The sequence below is a fragment of the Mobula birostris genome, chromosome 8 (assembly GCF_030028105.1).
Source record: "Mobula birostris isolate sMobBir1 chromosome 8, sMobBir1.hap1, whole genome shotgun sequence".
Taxonomy (NCBI): Eukaryota; Metazoa; Chordata; class Chondrichthyes; order Myliobatiformes; family Myliobatidae; genus Mobula; species Mobula birostris.
Window position 1 is genome coordinate 1,018,727 of NC_092377.1, and position 25,546 is coordinate 1,044,272.

Consider the following 25,546-nt stretch of genomic DNA (forward strand, 5'->3'; position numbering starts at 1 on the left):
CTTGGCTGTCCAAATACTTGTATATCCAATCTCTCAGAACACCTTCCAATAATTTACCTACTACTGATGAAAGGCTCACCGGCCTGTAATTACCTGGTTTATTTTTGGAGCCTTTTTTAAACAACGGAACAACATGAGCTACCCTCCAATCCTCCGGCACCACACCCATGGCTAAGGACATTTTAAATATTTCTGCCAGAGCCCCTATATGTTCCATGACACTACTGCTTGCTTCCCTTCCTTCCATATACGCTATGCCAGTTTCCTGAGTAAATACCGATGCAAAAAACCTGTTTAAGATCTCCCCCATTTCGTGAGGTTCCACACATAGACGACCACTCTGATCTTCTAGGGGACCAATTTTGTCCCTAACTATCCGTTGGCTCTTAACATACTTGTAGAAACCCTTCGGGTTTACCTTCACATTATCTGCAAAAGCAACCTCATGTCTTCTTTTTGCTTTCCTGATTTCCTTCTTTAGTATTTTCTTACATTTTCTATACTCTTCAAGTACCTCATTTGTTCTTTGTTGCCTATACCTGCTATACACCTCTCTCTTTTTCTTAACCAGATCGCCAATATCCCTTGAAAACCAAGGTTCCCTGTGCCTGTTGACTTTGCCTTTAATCCTGGCAGGAACATGCAAACTCTGCGCTCTCAAAATTTTGCCTTTGAAGGCCTTCCACTTACTGAACACATCCTTGCCAGAAAACAACTTATCCCAATCCACTCTTCCTAGATCCTTTCACATTTCCACAAAATTGGCCCTTCTCCAATTTAGGACCTCAACTCGAGGACCAGATCTATCCTTATCCATAATTAATTTGAAACTAATGACATTATGGTCACTGGACCCAAAATGTTGGCCTACACGTACTTCTGTCACCTGACCTGTCTGGTTCCCTAACAGGAGATCAAGTATTGCATCCTCTCTCGTAGATACCTCTATATATTGACTTAGAAAACTTTCCTGAACACATTTGATAAACTCCAAGTCATCTAGCCCTTTCACAGTGTGGGAGTCCCAGTCAATATGTGGAAAGTTAAAATCCCCTACTATTCCTACATCGGTCTGCTATCTCTCTACAGATTTGCTCCTCCAATTCTCTCTGATTATTGGGTGGCCTATAATACAACCCTATTAGCGTGGTCACACCTTTCCCGTTCCTCAGCTCCACCCATATGGCCTCTGTAGACGAGCCCTCCTGCCCCTCCTGCAACCAAGTCTCACTAATAGCAATAATGTCATAATCCCACATGCCAATCCACGCCCTAAACTCATCTACCTTACCTACAATACTCCTTGCATTGAAATAGATGCACCTGAGAACATTTCTATCACATACAAACCTTTGATTTCTGTCTATACATGCAGTCCTCGCATGTCTATACATGTCCATACATGCAGTCCACCTGACCATCTGCTCTAACACTCTGGTTCCCCTCCCCCTGCAAATCTAGTTTAAACTCCCCAGAGCAGCACTAGCAAATCTACCCGCAAGGATGTCTGTGGAACAGGTCCCACCTTCCCTGGAACAGAAACCCAATTGTCCAGAAACATGAAGCCCTCCCTCCTGCACCATCTCCCTAGCCACATATTTAGCTGCACTATCTTCCTATTTCTAGCTTCACTAGCATGTGACACGGGTAGTAATCCTGAGATTGCAACCCTGGTGGTCTTGTCCTTCATCTTTGCACCTAACTCCCTAATCCCTCTTTGAAGGACCTCCTCCTCCTTCCTATCCATGTCATTGGTCCCTACATGAACCACAACATCTGACTGCTCACCCTCCCTCCTGAGAATACTGAGAACTTGATCCGAGATATCGCGGACCCTGGCACCAGGGAGGCAACAGACCATCCGGGATTCTCGATCTCTGTTTAAATATACGCAGCGACTTGCCCTCCACAGCCGTCTGTGGCAATGAATTCCACAGATTCACCACCCTCTGGCTCAAGAAATTCCTCCTCATCTCTGTTCTAAAAGGACATCCCTCTATTCTGGGCCTGTGTCCTCTTGTCTTGGACTTCCCCTACCACAGGAAGCACCTTATCTGTGTAGGCCTTTCAATATTCAATAGGTTTTAATGAGATCCCCCCTCATTCTTAGAGAGGTGTAGCAGAGTTAGATTTAGGTTTATTGTTCATATTTCAATTGCCTGAGAATGTAAGGACAAACAGGTCCAAGGCTTTCCTCACCTAGAAGTTTGAATACTCACCTTATTCATGACGACAATGAACGGCAGTCTGGTTTTGTAGAGGATACTGGAGAAAAGAAAATGCTATTACTTGCTCAGCAGATACAGAGACCCCTTTATCAATAGTAATGACACTTCCCTGTGTTTAGTCCACATCCCTGTTCCTATCTCGATCCATACACCTGTCCAGTTTTTATTTAGTTTCTATTTTTTTTGTTTACACACTGGTGGCTCCTGCCAACACCTCTTTCTTTGGCTGCCTTCTGTATCAAATAACTTGCCTTATATCTCCTTTGAACCAAAAAGTTCTATTCAAAAGATTCAAAGGAACATCTGAACAAGCCTGATGCATTTTGGAAACAAGTCCTGTGGACTGATGAAGTTAAAACAGAACTTTTTGGCTGCAATGAGAAAAGATATGTTTGGAGAAAAAAGGGTGCAGAATTTCATAAAAAAGAACCCCTCTCCAACTGTTAATCATGGGGGTGGATCGATCATGCTTTGGGCTTGTGTTGCAGCCAGTGGCACAGGGAACATTTACTGGTAGACGGAAGAATGAATTCAATGATGATGACCAGCAAATTCTAGAAGCAAACATCACACCATCTGTAAAAAAGCTGAAGATGAAAAGAGGATGGCTTCTACAACAGGATAATGATCCTAAACACACCTCAAAATCCACAATGGACTACCTCAAGAAGTGGAAGCTGAAGGTTTTGCCATGGCCCTCGCAGTCCCCTGACCTAAACATCATCGAAAATCTATGGACAGACCTCAAAAGAGCAGTGCATGCAAGACGGCCCAAGAATCTCACAGAACTAGAAGCCTTTTGCAAGGAAGAATGGGCGAAAATCCCCCAAACATGAATTGAAAGACTCTTAGCTGGCTACAAAGAGCGTTTACCATCTGTGATACTTGCTAAAGGGGATGTTACTAAGTACTGCCATGCAGGGTGCCCAAACTTTTGCTTCGGGCCCTTTTCCTTTTTTGTTATTTTAAAACTGTAAAACATGGAAATAAAAAAGTTTTCTTGCTTAAAATATTAAAGAAATGTGTCAACTTTAGCTTTATGCCTTTTGGAAATCAGTTCATCTTTTACTCACTTAGCTATTCACAGTGACAGAAATTTTGACCGGGGTGCCCGAACTTTTGCATGCCACTGTATATACAAACCCCATTTCCAGAAAAGTTGGGATATTTTCCAAAATGCAATAAAAACAAAAATCTGTGATATATTAATTCATGTGAACCTTTATTTAACTGACAAAAGTACAAAGAAAAGATTTTCAATAGTTTTACTGACAAACTTAATTGTATTTTGTAAACATACACAAATTTACAATTTGATGGCTGCAACACACTCAACAAAAGTTGGGACAGAGGTAAGTTTACCATTGTGTTACATCACCTTTCCTTTTAATAACACTTTTTAATCGTTTTGGAACTGAGGATACTAATTGAGGTAGATTTGCAATTGGAAATTTTGTCCATTTTTGCTTGATATAAGACTTCAGCTGCTCAACAGTCCGTGGTCTCCGTTGTCTGATTCTCCTCTTCATGATGCACCATACATTTTCAATAGGAGATAGATGTGGACAAAGTCACGCTGTTGTAGCCCGTGCAGAATGTGGTCTGGCATTGTCCTGCTGAAATAAGCACGGATGTTCCCAGAAGAGACGTCGCCTTGATGGCAACATATGTCTCTCTAAAATCCTAATATACGCCTCAGAGTCAATGGTACCTCCACATACATGCAACTCACCCATGCCGTGGGCACTGATGCACCCCCATACCATCACAGATGCTGGCTTTTGCACCTTTCACTGATAACAATCTGGATGGTCGTTTTCATCTTTGGCACAGAGAACTAAAAGCCCATTTTTTCCGAAAACTAGCTGAAATGTGGACTCATCTGACCACAGCACATGGTTCCACAGTCTTTCGGTCCATCTGAGATGAGCTCGGACCCAGAGAACTCGCCAGCGTTTTTGCATAAAGTTGATGTATGGCTTCCTCCTTGCGTAATACAGTTTCAAGTTGCATTTCTGGATGCAGCGATGGACTATATTGAGTGACAATGGTTTTCCGAAGTACTCCCGAGCTCAGGTGGCTATAATTGTCGCCTGAGGGCTCAAAGGTCACGTGCATTCAACAGTGGTTTCCGACCTTGCCCTTTACACACTGAGATGTCTCTGAATTCTCTGAATCTTTTCACAATATTATGTACTGTAGATGATGAAAGACCTAAATTACCTGCAATCTTGCGTTGAAAAATGTTCCTTTTGAACTGACTAACAATTCTGTCACGAACTTTGGCACAAAGGGGTGAGCCACGACCCATTCTTGCTTGCAAAGACTGAGCCTTTGATGGATGCTACTTTTATACCCAGTCATGATACCTCACCTGCTTCTAATTAGCCTGCTTAATGTGGAGTTTTCCAAATCGGTGTTACTTGAATATTCTGTGCACTTCTCAATCTTATTTTAACTCTGTCCCAACTTTTGTTGAGTGTGTTGTAGCCATCAAATTCTAAATTTGCGTATATTTACAAAATACAATTAAGTTGGTCAGTAAAACTATTGAAAATCTTTTCTTGCAACACACATCAAAGTTGCTGGTGAACGCAGCAGGCCAGGCAGCATCTCTAGGAAGAGGTACAGTCGACGTTTCAGGCAGAGACCCTTCGTCAGGACTAATCTCTTACTAACTCTTCCTTCAGTTAGTCCTGACGAAGGGTCTCGGCCTGAAACGTCGACTGTACCTCTTCCTAGAGATGCTGCCTGGCCTGCTGCGTTCACCAGCAACTTTGATGTGTGTTGCTTGAATTTCCAGCATCTGCAGAATTCCTGTTGTTTGAAAATCTTTTCTATGTACTTTTGTCAGTTAAATAACGGTTCATGTGAATTAACATATCACAGATTTTTGTTTTTATTGCATTTTGGAAAATATCCCAACTTTTCTGGAAATGGGGTTTGTAGTTAAATAACAATAAACCTGACTTGACTTGAAATGTGTCATTTACGTGAGAAAACAATATGCCCACCAGGGATAAGGTCTGCCTTGTCCTCACCTGCCAACCCACCAGTATCCGCGTCCAGCACATAATTCTCCGTAACTTCTGCCATCTCCAGCAGGATCCCACCACCAAGCACATCTTTCTCTTCCCCCCCACCACTCCCACATTCTGCTTTCTGCAGGGATCACTCCCTATGCCACTCCTTTATCCATTCATCCCTCCCCACTGATCTCCCTCCTGGCACTTATCCTGGCAAGCGGAACAAGTGCCACACCTGCCCCTACATCTCCTCCCTCACGACCGTGCAGGATCCTAAACAGTCCTTCCAGGTGAGGAGACACTTCACCCGTGAGTCTCTAGAGGTCACCTCATGTATCCGGTACTCCAGTTGCGGCCTCATGTTTATGGGTGAGACCCGATGTAGATTGGGAGACCACTTTGCCGAGCACCTACTCTCCATCCGCCGGAAAAAACGGGATCTCCTGGTGGCCACCTATTTTAATTCCACTTCTCATTCCCATATGTCAATCCATGCCCTCCTCCACTGCTGCGATGAGGCCACACTTAGGTTGGAGGAACACCACCTTATATTTCATCTGGGTAGCCTCCAACCTGATGGCATGAACATCGATTTTTCAAACCTCCAGTAATGCCCCCTCACCATTCCCCATTCCCATCTTCCTCTCACCTTATCTCCATACCTGCCTATCATCTACCCTCTGTTACTCCTCGCCCTTTTTCTCCTTCCATGGCCCACTGTCCTCTCCGATCAGATTCCCCCTGCTCCGGACCTGTATCTCTTTAACCAACCAACTGCCCAACTCTTCACTTCACCCTCCCCTCCCGGTTTCACCTTTCACCTTGCGGTTCTGCCTCCTCTCCCCCAACTTTCTTAATGACTCATCTATTTCTCCAGTCCTGCTGAAGGGTCTCAGCCCAAAACAGTCAGCAATGTTCGGGATTTGGGAGGAGATGGTGGCGCGACGCAGCTCGCAGTGGCCACTCCGGTGGTGATGTCTGTTATCTGTCAAGTAGGGTGCCGTGCACAATCCTGATTTGACAGAGACGGACGTGAGAGCACGGAGGAATATCTGGAGAAACTTCTGAAATGCCTGATTCGCTGCCACTGCTACTGTGTGATCCAGAATCTCCGGAGAAGGCCCCGAGTCCTCAGCTTTGCTTGTTGCTCGGCGGCCGGGGCGGAGTCGAAGCACTCGGCAGAGCATGGTGCTCAGAGAGGCTGTGTCGGAGGGACTGGTCAGAGGCTCGAAGTTTTCAGACTCTTGGCAGTGTGGAGGATCAGAGGGATCTTGGGGTCCGAGTCCATAGGACACTCAAAGCTGCTGCTCAGGTTGACTCTGTGGTTAAGAAGGCATACAGTGTATTGGCCTTCATCAATCATGGGATTGAGTTTAAGAGCCGAGAGGTAATGTTGCAGCTATATAGGACCCGGGTCAGACCCCACTTGGAGTACTGTGCTCAATTCTGGTCACCTCACTACAGGAAGGACATGGAAACCATACAAAGGGTGCAGAGGAGATTTATAAGGATGTTGCCTGGATTGGGGAGCATGCCTTATGACAATAGGTTGAGTGAACTTGGCCTTTTCTCCTTGGAGCAACAGAAGATGAGAGGTGATCTGATAGAGGCAGTAGGTGAGGACAAGGGAAACCCTATTCCTACTAGGGTGGCGGGAGGATGGAGTGAAAGCAGATGTGCGTGAAATGGGGGAGATGCGTTTGAGAGCAGAGTTGATGGTGGAGGAAGGGAACACACATCAAAGTTGCTGGTGAACGCAGCAGGCCAGGCAGCATCTGTAGGAAGAGGTGCAGTCGACGTTTCAGGCCGAGACCCTTTGTCAGGACTAACTGAAGGAAGAGTGAGTAAGGGATTTGAAAGTTGGAGGGGGAGGGGGAGATCCAAAACCAGGAAACCAAATGATGAGGAGGAGCCCGTCACTACTGCTGTCTTCTCTATATTTCCATGGTTTCTGGAAGGATGGGTAGCCTCCAACCTGATGGCATGAACATTGACTTCTCTAACTTCCGCTAATGCCCCACCTCCCCCTCATACCCCATCCGTTATTTATTTATATACACACATTCTTTCTCTCTCTCTCTCCTTTTTCTCCCTCTGTCCCTCTGACTATACCCCTTGCCCATCCTCTGGGTTCACCCTCCCTTGTCTTTCTCCCTGGGCTTCCTGTCCCATGATCCTCTCATATCCCTTTTGCCTATCACCTGTCCAGCTCTTGGCTCCATCCCTCCCCCTCCTGTCTTCTCCTATCATTTTGGATCTCCCCCTCCCCCTCCCACTTTCAAATCCCTTACTCACTCTTCCTTCAGTTAGTCCTGACGAAGGGTCTCGGCCTGAAACGTCGACTGCACCTCTTCCTACAGATGCTGCCTGGCCTGCTGTGTTCACCAGCAACTTTGATGTGTGTTGCTTGAATTTCCAGCATCTGCAGAATTCCTGTTGTTTGGTGGAGGAAGGGAAGCCCCTTTCTTTAAAAAAGGAGGACATCTCCTTCGTCCTGGAATGAAAAGCCTCATCCTGAGAGCAGATGCGGCGGAGACAGAGGAATTGCGAGAAGGGGTTGGCATTTTTGCAAGAGACAGGGTAAGAAGAGGAATAGTCCAGATAGCTGTGAGAGTCAGTAGGCTTATAGTACACATCAGTAGATAAGCTGTCTCCAGAGATAGAGACAGAAAGATCTAGAAAGGGGAGGGAGATGTTGGAAATGGACCAGGTAAACTTGAGGGCAGGGTGAAAGTTGGAGGCAAAGTTAATGAAGTCAACGAGCTCAGAATGCGTGCAGGAAGCAGCACCAATGCAGTCGTCGATGTAACGAAGGAAAAGTAGGGGACAGATACCAGAATAGGCACGGAACGTAGATTGTTCCACAAAGCCAACAAAAAGGCAGGCATAGCTAGGACCCATACGGGTGCCCATGGCTATATCTTTAGTTTGGAGGAAGTGGGAGGAGCCAATGGAGAAATTATTAAGAGTAAGGACTAATTCCGCTGGATGGAGCAGAGTGGTGGTAGAGGGGAACTGGTTAGGTCTGGAATCCAAAAAGAAGCGGACAGCTTTGAGACCTTCCTGATGGGGTATGGAAGTATATAGGGACTGGACATCCATGGTGAAAATAAAGCGGTGGGGGCCAGGGAACTTAAAATCATCAAAAAGTTTCAGAGCGTGAGAAGCGTCACCAACATAGGTAGGAAGGGATAGAACAAGGGGGGATAAAACAGTGTCGAGGTATGCAGAAACGAGTTCAGTGGGGCAGGAGCAAGCTGGTACAATAGGTCTACCAGGACAGGCAGGTTTGTTGATCTTGGGTAGGAGGTAGAAACGGGAAATGCGGGGTGTGGGAACTATAAGGTTGGTAGCAGTGGATGGGAGATCCCCTGAGCAGATAAAGTCGGTGATGGTGTGGGAGACAATGGCCTGGTGCTCCTTAGTGGGGTCATGATCGAGGGGTAAATAAGAGGAGGTATCCGCGAGTTGTCGCTGTGCCTCGGCAAGGTAGAGGTCAGTACGCCAGACTACAACAGCACCCCCTCATGATCCTCTCATATCCCTTTTGCCAATCAACTGTCCAGCTCTCGGCTCCATCCCTCCCCCTCCTGTCTTCTCCTATCATTTTGGATCTCCCCCTCTCCCTCCCACTTTCAAATCTCTTACTATCTCTTCTTTCAGTTAGTCCTGACGAAGGGTCTCAGTCTGAAACGTCAACTGTACCACTTCCAAGAGATGCTGCCTTGTCTGCTGCGTTCACCAGCAACCTTTATGTGTGTTGTTTGAAATTCCAGCATCTGCAGATTTCCTCATGTTTGCATTCTTATTCTCCAGTCTTATTTCAATGGTTTCCTCACCAGGTAGTCCCAAAAGTCACTGGTGCAGCACAGTAGTTCTGTGCTGTCCAAGTTAATCCTGTCATCATTACGAATCCAGTGTTTTGTTCCTGCCGATTTCTCCAGGTAACCCAACGGATACACCTCCTGTTCTCCTTGATGCAGGTTTCCAATGTGCCTTTGTACACTGCTCCACACTCACAGGGAATCCTGTAAATGCCACCTGTCTGATTTCCAGGTCATCCTTGACTCGCATAAGCTGGGATTTGAGCTTCCTTACGGGTTCGTGGATGGTATTTCTCCGGTACTCCTTCAGGGTCCTGGCAATCCTTCCAGAAACCATGGAAATATAGAGAAGACAGCAGTAGTGACGGGCTCCTCCTCATCATTTGGTTTCCTGGTTTTTCCGTAGGCCCTCTTCAGGGCTCAATTGATTTTCTTCGCTTGTAACCACTCTGTAGGAACATCATGCGCAATCGTCTTATTTCCTCTTGGAGACTCTCCAGGTCCAAAATAGGTTCTGCATGGTTAATTAAAGTTGATAGAACCACTCTACTTTGGGGGCTATAAGGCCGTGTGAGTGGGCTTCCAATAGATGCAATGCCCGAGGGTACCATCCGGTTTCCATCGTATTAGAATGTCCAGGAACCATTCTTCTCCATCACCATCATAAACTGAATATTCAGATGTATGCTGTTCAGATGACCATGGAACTGTTGGGAGTGCCTGTAGTCCATGAGGCCACGCTACAAAGGTGTCATAACGTACCTGAAGCAGCTTTTCGGGCTGATAATATATTCGATTTTGAACTTTTGCAGTAATTTGTCTCCATCTCATCTCAGTTAACCATTTCTTTACATCACAGAGTCAGTACTCTGCTCAACCCCTTTCACATCTGCTTCGTATAACAGAAGCCAAACTGCAAACTCTCACCAATCCCCATCCCCAGGTACATTTTGTAAAAATTCAAGTTTACATCCCAAACAGTACGTTCCTTAAATCTCGTTATTCTATTGGCTGCTCTGCAGGGTTGTACATCAATTTCTAGTTGTAAGGTCTCATGAGCCAAAACCCCTTCAAGCCCTCTCCTCTTACTTTTTGACCTCCTGTCTCAGGCTCCGAATTCCATCTGCTCTGCCTGAACAGACCCAATCTCTATCCCGGCAGCTCCCTTGGTATTTCATTTTACAGTGTCCATTTCACAGTTTCCATCAACACTAACCAATAACCTGGTGGGCAGCAGCGAGTTATCACTGTCTATGTGCACCAACTCCCCCCAGTGCAAAGCCCACACACATACCTGCAAGCATACAGCATATTAGACATGAAGGTGACAGGGTTCGTGCTCCGCGATGTGTCCATTACGTAGACAATGACAGTGGAGAATGTGGATGCCTATGAACAGAGAACATAGGTCAGTACAGTACAGACCTTTTGGCCCACAATGTTGTGCCGACCCTGTAACCTATTCCAAGATCAATCTAACCCCACTCTTCCTTCTAGCCCTCTGTTTTTCTATCGTCCATGTGCCTATCTAAGTTTCTTAAATGCCCCTAATGTATCTGTCACCACCCCTGGCAAAGTTTTCCACACACCCACCCACCTCCGACATTTGTTACTTTCCACCTAACTCCTCAAAATAAAAACACAAGGAAGTCTGCCGACGCTGGAAATCCAGAGCAACATGCACAAAATGCTGGAGGAACTCAGCTGGTCAGGCAGCATCTATGGAAATGAATAAACAGTCGATGTTTTGAGCCAAGACCCTTCTTCAGGTCTGAAATGAAACGAGAAAGACGCTAAAATAAAAAAGGTGGGGGGGGGGGAGGAGGACTAGCTGGAAGGTGATAGGTGAAGCCAAGTGGGTGGGAAAGGTAAAAGGCTGGAGACGAAAGAATCTGATAAAAGAGCAGAGTGGACCGTGGGAGAAAGGGAAGGAGGGACCCAGGGGGTAAGTGATAGACAGGTGAGAAGAGGTAAAAGGCCAGAGAGGGAGTAGAAGATGGAAGGGGGAGGGGAAAATTACCAGGAAGGAGAAATCGACATTCATGTCATCAGATTGGAGGACACCCAGACGGAACATAAGGTGTTGATCCTCTACACTGAGGGGTGGCCGCATCTTAGCACAAGAGGAGGCCATAGACTGACATGTCGGAACAGTAAGGGGAATTGGCTCCCTCTACGCTGTCCCATCACACACTCCCAGGGTCAGACACAGACTGATGCTCCCTCTACACTGTCCCATCACACAATCCCAGGGCACAGACTGATGCTCCCTCTACACTGTCCCATCACACACTCCCAGAGCTGATTTATTTTGCCTCTCTGCCCCATTCTCCTGCATGCTCCCCATAATCTCTGACACCTTGACAAATCAAGAATTTTCAACCTCTGCTTTAAATATACTCTGCAGCCGTCTGTGGCAATGAATTCCAGATTCATCACCCTCTGGCTAAAGATATTCCTCTCCACCGCTGTTGTCCTTCTATTCTGAGGCTGTGCCCTCTGGTCCCAGACTCCCCACTATAGGAAACATCCTCTCTATATCCACTTTATCTTGGCCTTTCAACATTCAATAGGTTTCAATGAGATTCCCTCCTCATTCTTCTAAACTCCAGACAGTACAGGCCTAAAGCCATCCAATGCTCCTCATATCTTAACCCTTTCATTCCTGGAAGCATTGTCGTTAACCTCCTCTGGGCCCTCTCAGGGTACTGCTTTACCTCAAGGTGCTGTGTAAAGATCTAACCTGTATGAACAGTTTGTAAGAGAAGCTTTTCATTGTATCTTGCTGCCTGCAACAACAATGAACTGATTTACCAGTCTGTTACGCTGGTGAAACACTCCCAGGGCAAGGGCAGCAGCGGTCAGTGAAATAGTGAAGCTCCACGTATACTGCCCAATGAAATACTCCGAGCAGCTGCAGCCCAGGGAAATGTACTACATGGCGTATGAGCCAAGCAAAAGTCTGTATTCAAGTATTCAAGCTCTAAAACTCAGCTTCTTAATTTTAATTATTTATTATTATTACAATTTGCTTTCTGTTTTATATTTGCACACACTGTCAATCTTCGCTCGAGTGTGGTTTACCATTGACTCTATTGTATTTCTTTGCATCTACTGTCAATGTCTGCAGGAAAATGAATTTCAGGGTTGCAGATGGTGAGATGTCTGCCCTTTGATAACAAATTTACTTTAAAGTTGCTGACCCTCGCATGGCAACACCTACCAAGGCCTCTGTGATGATTGTTCCAGATGCGGACCAGGTGAAGACTTCAATCTGTCCAGGAGTGTCTATTACAACATACCTTTAAAACAAATATATTGGCTTACCAGTGCAATCAGCTTCTTTCAACGCTGTACAAACGCAAGCTCCCTAATGACATTCCAGAACATTGTAATTCATGGGCTTCAGTGATTCAGTGATGTGGCGATCATTTACTGGCCATCCTGCTCACCAACCCCCCACCCCCCGTACCGTCACTCAACACAGCAATTAATACTGCTTCCTCACTGCTCTGAGCAGGCATCCTCTCCCAGTGACTGCACACGTCTCCTGCAGTTGTTCAGGCTTCCTCAGGCGTCTCAGAGACCGTCCAGACAGTAACTGAGCACCCAGAGAAGCAGACTGAACCTGGGACACTGGCATAGCTAGTGGGGTTGCTGCCTCATAGTCGCACTGTGGCCCCAAGATCTAGAAAACTGCAGATGTGAGCAAACACTGGATAGGTACATGATGGGAGGCAGTATGGAGGGCGATAGTCCAGATGTGGGTCGATGGGCACAGGCAGAACAATAGCTTGCCAAGAACTAGATGGGCTGAAAGGCCTGTTTCTGCACTGTAGTGCTCCGTGGCTCCATAGGATAAGCTGACGTTGTTTTCTTTGGAACAGGAAAAGCGGAGGGAAACATCACAATATTGAGAGGTCTAGAGAAAGCAGATGAGGAGGGCATCTACAGCAATGAGGTAAAAAAAAAGCAGAAGGGGTGGGAATGTGTGCCATTAATTCAGAGCAATGGAGAAGAATCAGAGGCAAACATGATTCCCCCACAGGATGGTCAGGATGTGGAATCCTCTGCCTGGAAGTCCCCTCTCATGGGAGAATATAAAATCGGGGTCACAGCTTCAACAGGCAGTGCTTAAGGAAGCGGCATCATCGAGGGCTCTCACCACCCTCTCCTCACGACTTACCCTCAGGAGGTGACGAGCCTGAAGATCCATAACCAATGATTGAAAAACAGCTTCTTCCCTCCACAATCACATTCCAGGAACCCATGAACAACACCTCACTGTAAACTGAGGAACCCATAAACACATCACTGTAAACTCAGGAACCCATAAACAACACGTCACTGTAAGCTCAGGAACCCATGAACAACACATCACTGTAAATTCAAGAGGTTCCGCAGTTGCTGGAAGTGCAGAGCAACACAAACAAAAAGCTGGAAGAACTCTGCAGGTCAAGCAGTATCTAAGGAGAGGAATAGTCAACATTGGGACTGGATGGACTACCTCACTGTTTGTAATTTAGAGTCATTTTGTGGCTTTGCACTGTACTGCTGCCACAAAACAGCAAATTTCACTTCACATAAAACGATGATTCCTGTACCGAGGCTCTGGTCAGTAAAAAGGCACGTGTCAGGAATCGGCAGTGGTAACTAAGTGAATCCCTTGAGTACAACGGATATAGAAATGCATTTAAGACAGAAATTATAGGGCAAAAAGGGCCATGGGATATCCCTGGCAGATAAGACCAAGGAGAATCCAAAAGATTCTACATTCAGAGTAAAAGGGGGGCTCAGTAGCTCAGGTGATTGTAGGTCCCTTAAGGATAAATGATAGAGATTTATGTGTGGAACGGAAGGAAATGGAGGAGGTTGTAAATGAACACCTTGTCTGTGTTTACCATGACAGGAGCATTCAGAGGAGGGGAACACACCAACATTACGAAGGAGCTGGTGTAGAATGCTTTGAGCGTGACCAGATGAACCACGGGAAGCAAGGGAAGACAGAGTTGGGAGCTGGCCGAGATATTTGTAAATCTGGTAAACACAGGTAAGGGACTGGGCACAGCTGATGTTATGCCCTTATAGATGCTGTGTCATAACAACAGCCTCTCACTCAATATCAGCAAGAATAAGAAACTGATTGCAGACCTCAGGAGTGGGAAACCAGAGGTCAATGAGCCAGTCCTCATTGCAGAATCAGAGGTGGAGAAGGTTAGGAACTTTAAATTCATGGGGTTACTATTTCAGAGGACCTGTCCTAGACCCAGCGGGTAAGTGTAACTGTGAAAAAAATCACAGCAGGAGCCTACAGAGATTCTGCATGACATCTAAAACTCATGTGGACAAACATCTATAGATGTGTATTGGTAGAGTGTATTGACTGGCTGCATCACGACCTGGTATGGAAACACCAATGCCTTTGAAAGGAAAATTCTACAAAAGGTAGTGGATTCAGCCCGGTACATCACCAGTAAAGCCCTCCCAACCACTCAGCACATCTACATGAAACACTGTCGTAGGAAAGCAGCATCCACCATCAAAGTCCTCACCACCCAGGCCATGCTCTTTTCTTCCTGCTGCCATCAGAAGGTACAGGAGCCTCAGAAGTCACACCTCCAGGCTCAAGAACAGTTACTACCCTCAACCATCAGGCTCCTGAACAAACAGGGATAACTACACTCAGTTGCTCATCCACAGAGATGTTCCCTGCTGATCTCACTTTAAGGACAATTTATCTCATGTTCTTGTTACTTATTGCTATTTATGTATATTTGCTTTTGCGGTTTGTTGTCTTCTGCACTCTGGTTGATCTTTCATTGATCCTGTCATAGTTACCATTTTGTAGATTTGCTGAGTATGTCACAGGGAAACGAATCTCAGTGTTGTATATGATGACATACATACTTGGAAAATAAAATTTATTTTGAACTTTAGCACAGGTAAGGTACCAATGCTGTGCCTTTATTGAAGAGCAGCAGGGCCAAGTCAGGGAACTGCAACGCAGTGAGACTAGTGTTAGTGGTGCGGTTTTGAGACAGGATTGATCTGACTTTGGACAGGCAAGGTCTGATTAGGGACAGACAGCATGATCTTGTGAGAGTGAAATCATGTCTCACGAATTAGAATGACTTTTTTTTAGGTGAGTCCAAGGGTAGGGCTACATAGACTTTAGATAGGCCCCTAGCAGGGTGAGCTAACCAATGAGAATATAATTGGCTTGGTGGGAAGAGGGCTGTTTCTCAGATTGCCCTGTGACCAGTGGTGCGCCACAGGGAGCAGAGTGCCGGAGTGCTGTTTGTCAACTATATTGATGTTTTCAATGAGAATGTAAAGGCTCGATTAGGAAGCTTACCCACAACATTAAATTGGTAGTTCAAAAGAAATAAGAAAGAAGAGCAGGAGTCGGCCGTCTAGCCCGTTGAGCCTGCTCCACCATTCAATAAGATCACGGCTGATCTGACCATGGACTCATCTCCACCTACCTGCCTTTTCCTCATAACCCTTAATTACCCTAATGTGCAAAAATCTATCCAACCTTGTCTTCAATATATTTGCTGAGGTAGCCCCCACTGCTTAATGGGGCAGAGAATTCCACAGGTTCACCACTACCGGGAAAATCAGTTCCTCCTCATCTCCGTCCTAAATTTACTCCCCTGAATCTTGAGGCTATGGACAGTGAGGAAGGTTGCCAGTTACAAAAGGATCTAGATCAACTGGGAAAATGGCAAGGACTGGCAGATAGAACTTAACTCAGACAAGTGTGAAGTGAGGAAATCAGGGTCGAAGTGGGACAGAGAGGCCTGGGAGTACAGGTACATGGTTCACTGACAGTGGGAACCGTGCTGCAGGTGGTGCTTGACGTATTTGCCTCATCAGCACCGAGTACTGAGCATGCGACAGGGCTACAAAATGGTGCTCAAGTCATACACAAGCATTGTGTGCAGTAGCCCCCACTTTATGGAAATTTGCACAATTTCATTTCAGGTCAACACAGACAGGTTGGGCCAAAGGGTCCTGCTTCTATGCTGAACAACACCATGGTCCTCAAGCTGTGAAGGAGATCACCCATTCATCATCAGTAACATCCAGAATGGCTTTGCACATTGAAACCACTCACTGACAATCCTGCTGCCTCTTCTCAATGAACTTCATAACCTGTAGAAGATGGAGGGAATAAACAGTGTGAACAACCCACCCCCAGAGCTGACGGACAACATGCCCATGCAGACCTCACCTCTTCCTGCCCCACTCCTTCGTCGCTCTGCCCCTCCGTCCAATCCCCTCTCCCCCTCCCCACTCCCTCCATCCCTCCGCCCCTCCCTCCAATCCCATTCCCCTCCCCACTCCCTTCGTCCCTCTGTCGCTCCCTCCAATCCCCCGTCCCCTCCCCACTCCCTCCAATTCCGTCCCCCTCCCCACTCCCTCCAATCCCCTGTCACCCTCACCACTCCCCCCAATCCCGTCCCCCTCCCCACTCCCTCCAATCCCGTCCCCTCCATCCCTCTGCCCCACCCCTGAAGGCAGGAATGAAATACAGAAGCTCACCTGATCAAACCGCGTCGCAAACAAATTCAAAGACGTGACGATACCACCATTGGGTCCAAGTCCATATCTGAAGCACTGGGTCAGGGAAAGAAATCAGCAGGCAGGGCCAGAGTGCAGGTACAGACTCTGCCCCATGGACACAACCCAGGCAGGGCCCAGACTGCAGGTACAGGCTCTGCCCCATGGACATTCACAAACCAGGCAGGGTCAGAGCGCAGGTGCAGCCTCTGCCCCATGGACATTCAATGGATACAACCCAGGCAGAGCCAGAGTGCAGGCTCTTCCCAAGGGCTCGTTCAGAAAGCATTGGACATACACCAGCATGCCAAGTTTAGAGTTAGGCTATGAGGGTTGTGTTCCAGACTGGTATTAAAGCTCCTGCATCTTGTCATGACACCGCATCAGGGTGGATAAATTCTCAGGGCCTGACAAGGTGTTCTCTCGGACCCTGTTGGAGAAAAATGCAGAAATATCTGCGGCCCTTGCCGAGATATCTAAATCATCCTTCACAACAGGTGAGGTGCTGGAGGATTGAAAGATAGCCGATGTTGTTCTGCTGTTTAAGGAAGGCTCTGAAAGTAAACCAGGGAATTAGAGGCTGGTGGGCCCTGACATCAGTTGTAGGAAAGTTACTGGAAGATATTCTAAGGGACCGGATATATGAGTATTTTGATAGAAATGGACTGATTAAGGATTGTCGTCACGTGCTTGGTAGGTCGTGTCAAACCAGTCTTATAGCTTTTCCAGGAAGTTAGAGGAAAGTGGATGAAGGCAAGGCAGTGGATGTTATCTACATGGACCTTAGCAAGGCATTTGACAAGGTCCCGCATGGGAGGCTGGTCAAGGAGGTTCAGTCACTCAGCATTCAGGATGAGGCAGTAAACTGGATTAGACATTGGCTTTGTGGGAGAAGCCAGAGAGTGGTATTACAGTCGAGGGTTGCCTCTCTGACTGGAGAGCTGTGACTAGAGGTGTGAAGCAGGGATCAGTGTTCCGTCCGTTGTCATCTCTATCAACAATCTACATGATAATGTGGTTAACGGGATCAGCAACTTTGTGGATGACACCAAGATTGACGGTGTAGTGGACAGCGGGGAAGGCTATCATGGCTTGCAGAGGGAAAATTTTCTTTCATCCCTCCAACACGTGTGTGCAAACCGAAGACTCTTACAGTATAAAACTGTCCCTGAAAACACAGATACCCCTTCCTTCTTATCTACCACTTCAAATACTTTCTCCAAGAACACACAATTTATTACCTTGTTCTTAACAATGGACTGCAGGATTTTGACAAAAGTTCAAGCCAACAGGGCTACAAGTCACCTCTTGTCCCTCCCTCTCTTCTTGTGAATAATAGTGTTAGGTTTGCACACACACTATTACAGTTTGTTGCTCACAATTGCACCACTGTCTCCACGACCAAAGGATATTGCTTCATCACCTCCCTGTAGTTCACAGTGTCCCGAATATCTGAAAAACAAGTAGCATCACAATGTGGCTCCCAGCAGCCAGAACCTTGCACCATCCTGCTGTAACATCACCCACCCTGCACCTCTACAGCAAAGTCCTCACCGATATTAGCTGGGATAGGAAACTCATGCACTGCAGGGTCCAGGTTGATCACATATGGAGGAGATCCTTTAGTGTGCAGATGACCAGTCAGTCTCTGAGGAGCAGAAAGAAATCAGAGTGGTTCAGAGCTCGTTCATACCTGTCCAGTTCAACAACCACCACTGTGTCTCCAATCCCTCTCCCCTCGATCCCCAATCCCCCCTCCATCCCTAATCACTCCTTCAATCCCCAATCCCCCCTTGATCTCTAATCACTCCCTCAATCCCCAATCCCCACCTCGATCCCCAATCCCTGCCTCGACCTCCAATCCCCCCTTGATCTCTAATCACTCCCTCAATCCCCACCTCGACCCCCAATCCCCCCTCGATCCCTAATCACTCCCTCAATCCCCAATCCCCACCCTGATCACCAATTCCCCCTTGATCTCTAATCACTCCCTCAATCCCCAATCCCCACCTTGATCCCCAATCCCCATTTTCCCCTACCACCTCAATCCCTATTTGCCCATCCCACCCACTTCCTCCAAGGCCATGTTCAATCCAGTCCCTCAATCCTTTGCGGCTATCCCCTCTGCACTTCACTTTTCCCTCCTCCATCCTCCACCCCATCCCCTCCCCATTCTGCGCCTCACTGCCTAGCCCTTCCCTCTTTCCTCCACGCACCACCCCATCCATCCTCAGACATCCCACCTCTCCCAGGAGTTCCAGGAGTCTCCCGCATATCGATAGTGGCTCCCTGATGCCCGGGAACTATATACAATATCCCGGAAATAGATTTTTTGAGAGGAAGAGGGAGAGGGAGCATCCTGATTGGTCTCTCTTCGTGCTAAGAGTGGTCCCCAACCACCTGGCCGCGAGGAAACAATATGATTTGGCGATATGAAATGATATGAGTCAGCTGCACCTTTCCTCATTCCCTGTCACGCACTGTTGAATTTTAACGCACGCGAGGTCATCAGTGACCCAAGATGTGCAAAGGAATGGGTCCGTGACCCATTTGTGAATGTCCCCGGTGAATCATCCATGTCAGCGCGGGAAAAAGATCAACTCCTCGAGCTTGCAAATGACAGTGGGCTGAAAAGTATGTTTGACGTAACATCTCTGCCGGCATTCCGGATCAAAGTCAAGACTGAATATCCTGAGATAGCCACGAAAGCACTGAAAACGTTGCTTCCATTTCTAACATACTTCTGCGAAGCAGAGTTTTCTGCAATGAATGCAACGAAAACTAAATGCGGAATAGACTGGACATAAGGAACCCCCTTCGAGTATCGCTGTCTCCCATCACCCCTCGATGGAACCGTCTTGTTGCAGGAAAACAAGCCCAGGGCTCCCACTGATTCAGCGATATTGGTGTGTTGCAATGATTTTATATGTTCATATGAGGAAAATATGCGCTGTGTGTTTAACATCCAAACGTTACTTAAAATGTTATGATGCTATTGACTTATAGGTGACTTATAATTCAGTGGTCCCCAGCCTCCGGGCCGCGAAGAATACAGCGGTGGCTGGAACGCTCCCAGCACATCTTTAAGAAAAAAGCCGAAATAAACAAGCTAATTAATTAGGTGCCGCCCAGCACGTAAATGTCGGCCCAGATCAGAGGCGATTGCCGATTGCATTGTCTCTGATTTGGACCGACATTTACGTGCCGGGCGGCACCTAATCAATTAGCTTGTTTATTTCGACTTTTTTCTTAAAGATGTGCTGGGTGCGTTCTCGCTACCGCTGTACCGCTGCATTCTTCGCGGCCCAGAGGTTTGGGACCACTGTTATAATTGACTTATTGCCACATTCATGCGAGGAAAATATGCGCTGTGTGTTTAATATTAAATTCGTTAGATAAACACCTTTAGAAACAAAATTGAGTGTATTTGCCTCTTACAAGTGACTTATAGTTGACTTATCACCTATATTCCGATCGCGTTTAACACCCACCCACCCCCCCCCCCCGGGTCGGCCGGTCCGCAAGAATATTGTCAATATTAAACTGGTCCGCGGTGCATAACTCGATCTGTCCTTTGTCTATTGAGACACAGCAAATTGACCCTTCCAGTCCTTCAATCTACTCTGTCCAGCAATAGCACCCCCACCCCCGTGTTTAACCCTAATGTAATCACAGGACAATTTATAATAACCAATTAATCTACCAACTGGTACGTCTTTGGACTGTGGAATGAAAGCGGAGCACCCGGAGGAAACTGACACGGTCACGGGGAGAATGTGCAAACTCCTTACAGACAGCAGCGGAAAACGAACAGTGTTTGCAACCGGTCTCGATCACACTGTGTCCTGACATGCTTCCTACAGCTGCAGATCGACCAAGAACCCACCTACATCTCCACCCAGATCATCACATCAGGAGGTCCCAGTCACGGACCGCGGCTGTTCACAGCGCCCCTCTGCATCACCACCGTCCCTGGCCCCGTCCCGGCCTCGGCTCCCATCACCTCAGGCCGGGCCGAGGCAAGCTCAACTCCCCCAGCCGAGCCTAGACACTGCAGTCCCGAACTAGTCAGCTTTCCCCAAGTCCCTGTCCCTGTCCTTCCCCTGGGTACCTGGACGAAACTGGTTTTCCCGGAGCCCGCCATGCCGAGGACGATCAGACAGACAGCGCCGACCTTCGGGCCTCCGGGCTCTGCGGCCGCCGCCATTGCCGCCCGACGCCGAATGATGACGTCCTGGAGCGGGGTGATGGCGACCGGCACCCCGACGCTGAATGATGACGTCCTGGAGCGGGGTGATGGCGACCCGCACCGAGCGGGAAGCGCGGTGACCCTGCCTCCCCAACTCTTCACAACAGGCTCTCCGAGGCCCCGCTGGCGAGACCTGTCCCTCCGCAGTGATCCGGTCGCCCCAACTCTCCATTGACAAGTTCTCCGAGGCCCCGCTGGCCAGAGCCGTCCCTCCGCTTTAGGTGCCGGAATATGGTGACGCTCCGGGGAGCGGCGAGGTGGACAGGCCGCCCCTGTACCTCTAACGACCAGCTCGGTTTATTATTCTGTGAAAATGCTTTTGCGGATTGCAGACATCCCACCCTGCAAAAACTCATTTCAGGGAGGTAACACCCCCCCCCCCCGGGTCAACCTCCAAGGGTGACTGTAAACAGGATATTTGATATGAAAAATCACAACAATTTATTTGAGCACATATTGAAACTATTTATACACACACACACACATATATATCACAGATTTCACTTTGGGCAGCTTCCCCCAGAACTCCTCAACTGGCAAACTTTTGTAGTTTGGCACCAGTCCTTCAAGGTTAATTAAGACAGAATCCAGGACTTCCAAGTGGAGCTGTTCTCTTGCATCTGCCTTGATCACATTTGGAAATCTCTCTGCCAAAGTCAAAATCTGGTCTGGATTCACCTCATCTTGGCTCTTTGTATTGACCACTTACAGATCTTTCAAGATTTGGTCTCTCATTGGGAACTTCTCCAAGATTTTTTGAAAGCACCCGACATAGAATTATCTGGCATCTTTGAAGAACTGCTTTGTCTTGTAAGGGGGGATCTCTTGTGCTTCCTCGCTTAGCAACTGCTTCCTTGCCAGATACCCAGTAAAAAGCTCTTCATCTGGGCGGTGAATTTCAGGGTTGCTCACATCTATCTCCTGAATGTTCTGTTCTCTCAATACTTTTGGCTCAATAAATCTGCTTGCTGTGTCATGCAGGAGCTCTTCTACACCCTGATCCAACTTGAAGAGGATAGGTGCCTTGTTTTGAAAAACCAAATTGAATTTGTCAAACATTGTGTGACATTATGGAGAAAGCACATGTATATTTTCATTTGGGGGTCTTTCAGCCTCTTCTGAATATGAGATGACTTCTGATTCTCACTCTTTGACGCAAAATATGAAATAAAGGCTGGCCATTGGTGGAGCAGATGGTCCAAACCTTTTCCTAAAGGAAGCCAGTGTGTAGGACAATGCTTTTGTACTCCGTGCTGGGCAACACTGCAGAACTCCTGAAACTGTTTTAGGTCTTCTCTTCGTTTGGAACTTTTCTCAAAGTAGTGGAAGATGTCAATGAGCAGCTCTTCAGGTGACACTGAGAGCTCCTTAGCAGCAGTTTTGGCACAAACGTTGACCAGGTGACTTGGACAGCCAGCGCTGTAAATATGAGGGGCCTGTGCTTTCACTCCTGATAAGACAGAGTTGTTCTTGCCAATCATCACATTGCAGTTGTCACTGCTAAATCCTACACAATTAGACCATTCAAAGCCTTTGTCATGCATGGATGATGCAATGCAGTTGAATATCTTTTCAGCTTTGTCATCATTGCACACTGGCTTGTCTACAAATCCAACTGTTACCTAATCCTGTGTTTCATTCTAGTACCTGGCTAAAATAGCACATTCCTTCTCACACATGATATCGTTGCTTTCATCAACCAAAGTTCTGTACGGCCTTCTTTCTGTCCGGATGAACCTGTACAGATCCTCTGAACTTTAAGGTTCCAGTGCCATTTTCACAATTGCTGCTATCTTGGTTGATCAGCAGGCATAATTTTTTGCTATTTCGGTACATTATCAATAGACAATAGGTGCAGGAGTAGGCCATTTGGCCCTTCGAGCCAGCACCGCCATTCACTGTGATAATGGCTGATCATCCACAATCAGTATCCAGTTCCTACCTTCTCCCCATATCCCTTGACTCCACTACCTGTATCATGGAGTCGTTTTTTTTATTCTATTACAACTTTAAGCACGTCTACAGGGGGTTTGGCCTTATCACGTAGGACATCAATAGAGTAGCTCCTTAGCAGCTAGCCAGCTAGTTTAAATAATGTTAGCTATGCTAATGAATGAATGACACCTGTTAAACTCACCTCAACGTGTCTTTTACGGTCATTTGGGCAATAGAAAAGTCACTGTTGCAAACAGTGCAGCGAGCAACACTGTCATTATTTTTGACCCCTATTAGGCAGGGGTTCACTTTAGTGTAGTCTGGGGTGAATTGCGTTTTATATATTTTCTTCAAACACTCTGCCATGGCGGTGCAAGACATGAAACTGATCTGATGGAGAGACGGGTCGACTCTAAAGCCCGTCCACAGAGAAAACTGATAGGTCTACTTATCACAAGGAGAGATCAATCAGGATACTTGCTCTCCCTCTCAAAAAACTCAATTTCCGGGATATTGTATATAATTCGCGGGTGTCAGGGAGCTGCCATCAATATGCGGGAGACTCCCAGAACTTCCAGGAGAGGTGGGATGTCTGGGATTGTGGTGGGATGTTCCAATTCATTTATTGTTAGATTTTAGCTTGGGTTATACAGTTATTCACTTGTGTATTTGCGGGTCACCCTAACTGTAACCGGGGTGTGTGATGCTCACCTCCCCCATCTGTGTGAGACTGGTTGGGTTCACTTTCCGGGTCATGGTGCCCGGTCTGATTGTGTCTATCACAATAAAATGGTTGCTGAGTTAACGAGCTTCCTCATCTGTCATTATGAACCAAATGCTTGCCACAATATCCTGTAACCTAGGCTCCCCAGGTCTACCCAAAAACAGCTTCCTACACTATAACGAGTATCTGAGGCACACCATGATCACATGTTCCACTATCTGTGATACCTTACAAAAGTCACTCCACCTGTTTCCATGTTTACCAACAAGTGTCAAAGTAGAGTGCAAACCCATGTTGACCTCAATCTCACCAACCACATATCTTCCTTCCTATTCCTTCCCAAAAAGGAGCTTCTCTGAAACAAATTGCAATACCACCTCCCTGGCCCACTCCCATCCCACAGTTTCTGCCATTTCCCAATCCCAGCCAAGAGTCGGCTTCGTACTTCCCTATATTGACTATAACATCTATCTCTGACTTATTAAGTGCCAGTTCTGCGGTAACATCTGCCCTTTCATTACCCGATACTGTACACCCATATGTGCAGGGATCCCAAAAACAGTTCTACTAATCCCGCACTCTCCAAATCATAGTACACTTCCGTCAACAGATCAGGTATCCTTGAACACTTCAATTCCAAACCACTGCAGTACCAAGCAGATCACGACTCTGCTTGACTAAGCTTGCTCAGCCTATGACAGACTCATGATAATGGCAAAAAATTCTGCTGTATAGACAGACAACCCATTGGCAACCTTTTCCCCAGCTCAACATCAAACAAGGAAAGAAATATCCCAGAGCCCACCCACTTACTAACTGGGTCTTTACTTTACTTTATACTTTATTGTTGCCAAACAATTGATACTAGAATGTACAATCATCACAGTGATATTTGATTCTACGCTTCCCACTCCCTGGATTACAAATATTAAATATTAAAAATATTAAAATTAGTAAATATTAAAAATTTAAATTGTAAATCATAAATAGAAAATAGAAAAATGGGAAGTAAGGTAGTGCAAAAAAACCGAGAGGCAGGTCTGGATATTTGGAGGGTCAGGATCCGTTCAGCAGTCTTATCACAGTTGGAAAGAAGCTGTTCCCAAATCTGGCCGCATGAGGCTTCAAGCTCCTGAGCCTTCTCCCGGAGGGAAGAGGGACGAAAAGTGTGTTGGTTGGGTGGGTCGTGTCCTTGATTATCCTGGCAGCACTGCTCCGACAGCGTGCGGTGTAAAGTAAGTCCAAGGACGGAAGATCGGTTTGTGTGATGTGCTGTGCCATGTTCACGATCTTCTGCAGCTTCTTTCGGTCTTGGACAGGACAACTTCCATACCAGGTTGTGATGCACCCTAGAAGAATGCTTTCTACGGTGCATCTATAAAAAATTAGTGAAGGTTTTAGGGAAAGGCCAAATTTCTTTAGTTTTCTCAGGAAGTAAAGGCGCTGGTGGGCCTTCTTGGCAGTGGACTCCGCTTGGTTGGACCAAGTCAGGTCATTTGTGATATTGACCCTGAGGAACTTAAAAACTTTTGACTTTTCCACTCTAGAAGCATCTGCAAAGATAAGCAAAGGAAAAATACTGCCGTTGTAAATGACCAGACACCCTCTCACTCACAGTACCCTCTCTATCCCTCAGAAACATCAAATCTATTCCACACCCAGAAATTTCCACCATGGAACTCCAGGCCAGGCCACAGTAGGCTAATCCTCAAATACCCAAGACCATACTCCTGCATGTACTCCCTAATTATCTGCCTAAAACATTTACCAACTCTGCTAGTATATTCTAAAGATCAATTAAAAATGTTATGATAGTCATGGGAGACTTTCACATGCAGGTCAATTGGGAAAATCAGGTTGGGAATGGATCTCAAGAGTGAGTTTGTTAAATGCCTATGAGATGGTTTTTTGGAGCAGTTTGTCATTGAGCCTACTAGGGGATCAGCTATACTGGATTGTTATGTGATGAACCGGAGGCGATTATGGAGCTTAAG

General features: G+C 46.7%; 1 protein-coding gene across 2 annotated transcripts in view; it reads right to left on the minus strand.

Moving 5' to 3' along the window:
- The window catches only part of gpn1 (GPN-loop GTPase 1), a 43,636-nt gene extending 22,746 nt beyond the window's left edge, over positions 1-20,890 (minus strand). For both annotated transcript variants that reach the window (XM_072264675.1, XM_072264674.1), the window contains exons 1-8: positions 20,756-20,890; positions 18,199-18,292; positions 18,053-18,096; positions 16,627-16,689; positions 16,199-16,236; positions 12,302-12,380; positions 10,373-10,467; positions 2,220-2,265 (exon numbers count right to left, since the gene is read on the minus strand). In XM_072264675.1, the coding sequence (XP_072120776.1) occupies positions 2,220-2,265; positions 10,373-10,467; positions 12,302-12,380; positions 16,199-16,236; positions 16,627-16,689; positions 18,053-18,096; positions 18,199-18,292; positions 20,756-20,851 (555 nt within the window). In that variant the 5' untranslated portion in view covers positions 20,852-20,890. The remainder of the gene's footprint in view (positions 1-2,219; positions 2,266-10,372; positions 10,468-12,301; positions 12,381-16,198; positions 16,237-16,626; positions 16,690-18,052; positions 18,097-18,198; positions 18,293-20,755) is intronic.
- Between the last annotated feature and the right edge of the window lie 4,656 nt (positions 20,891-25,546).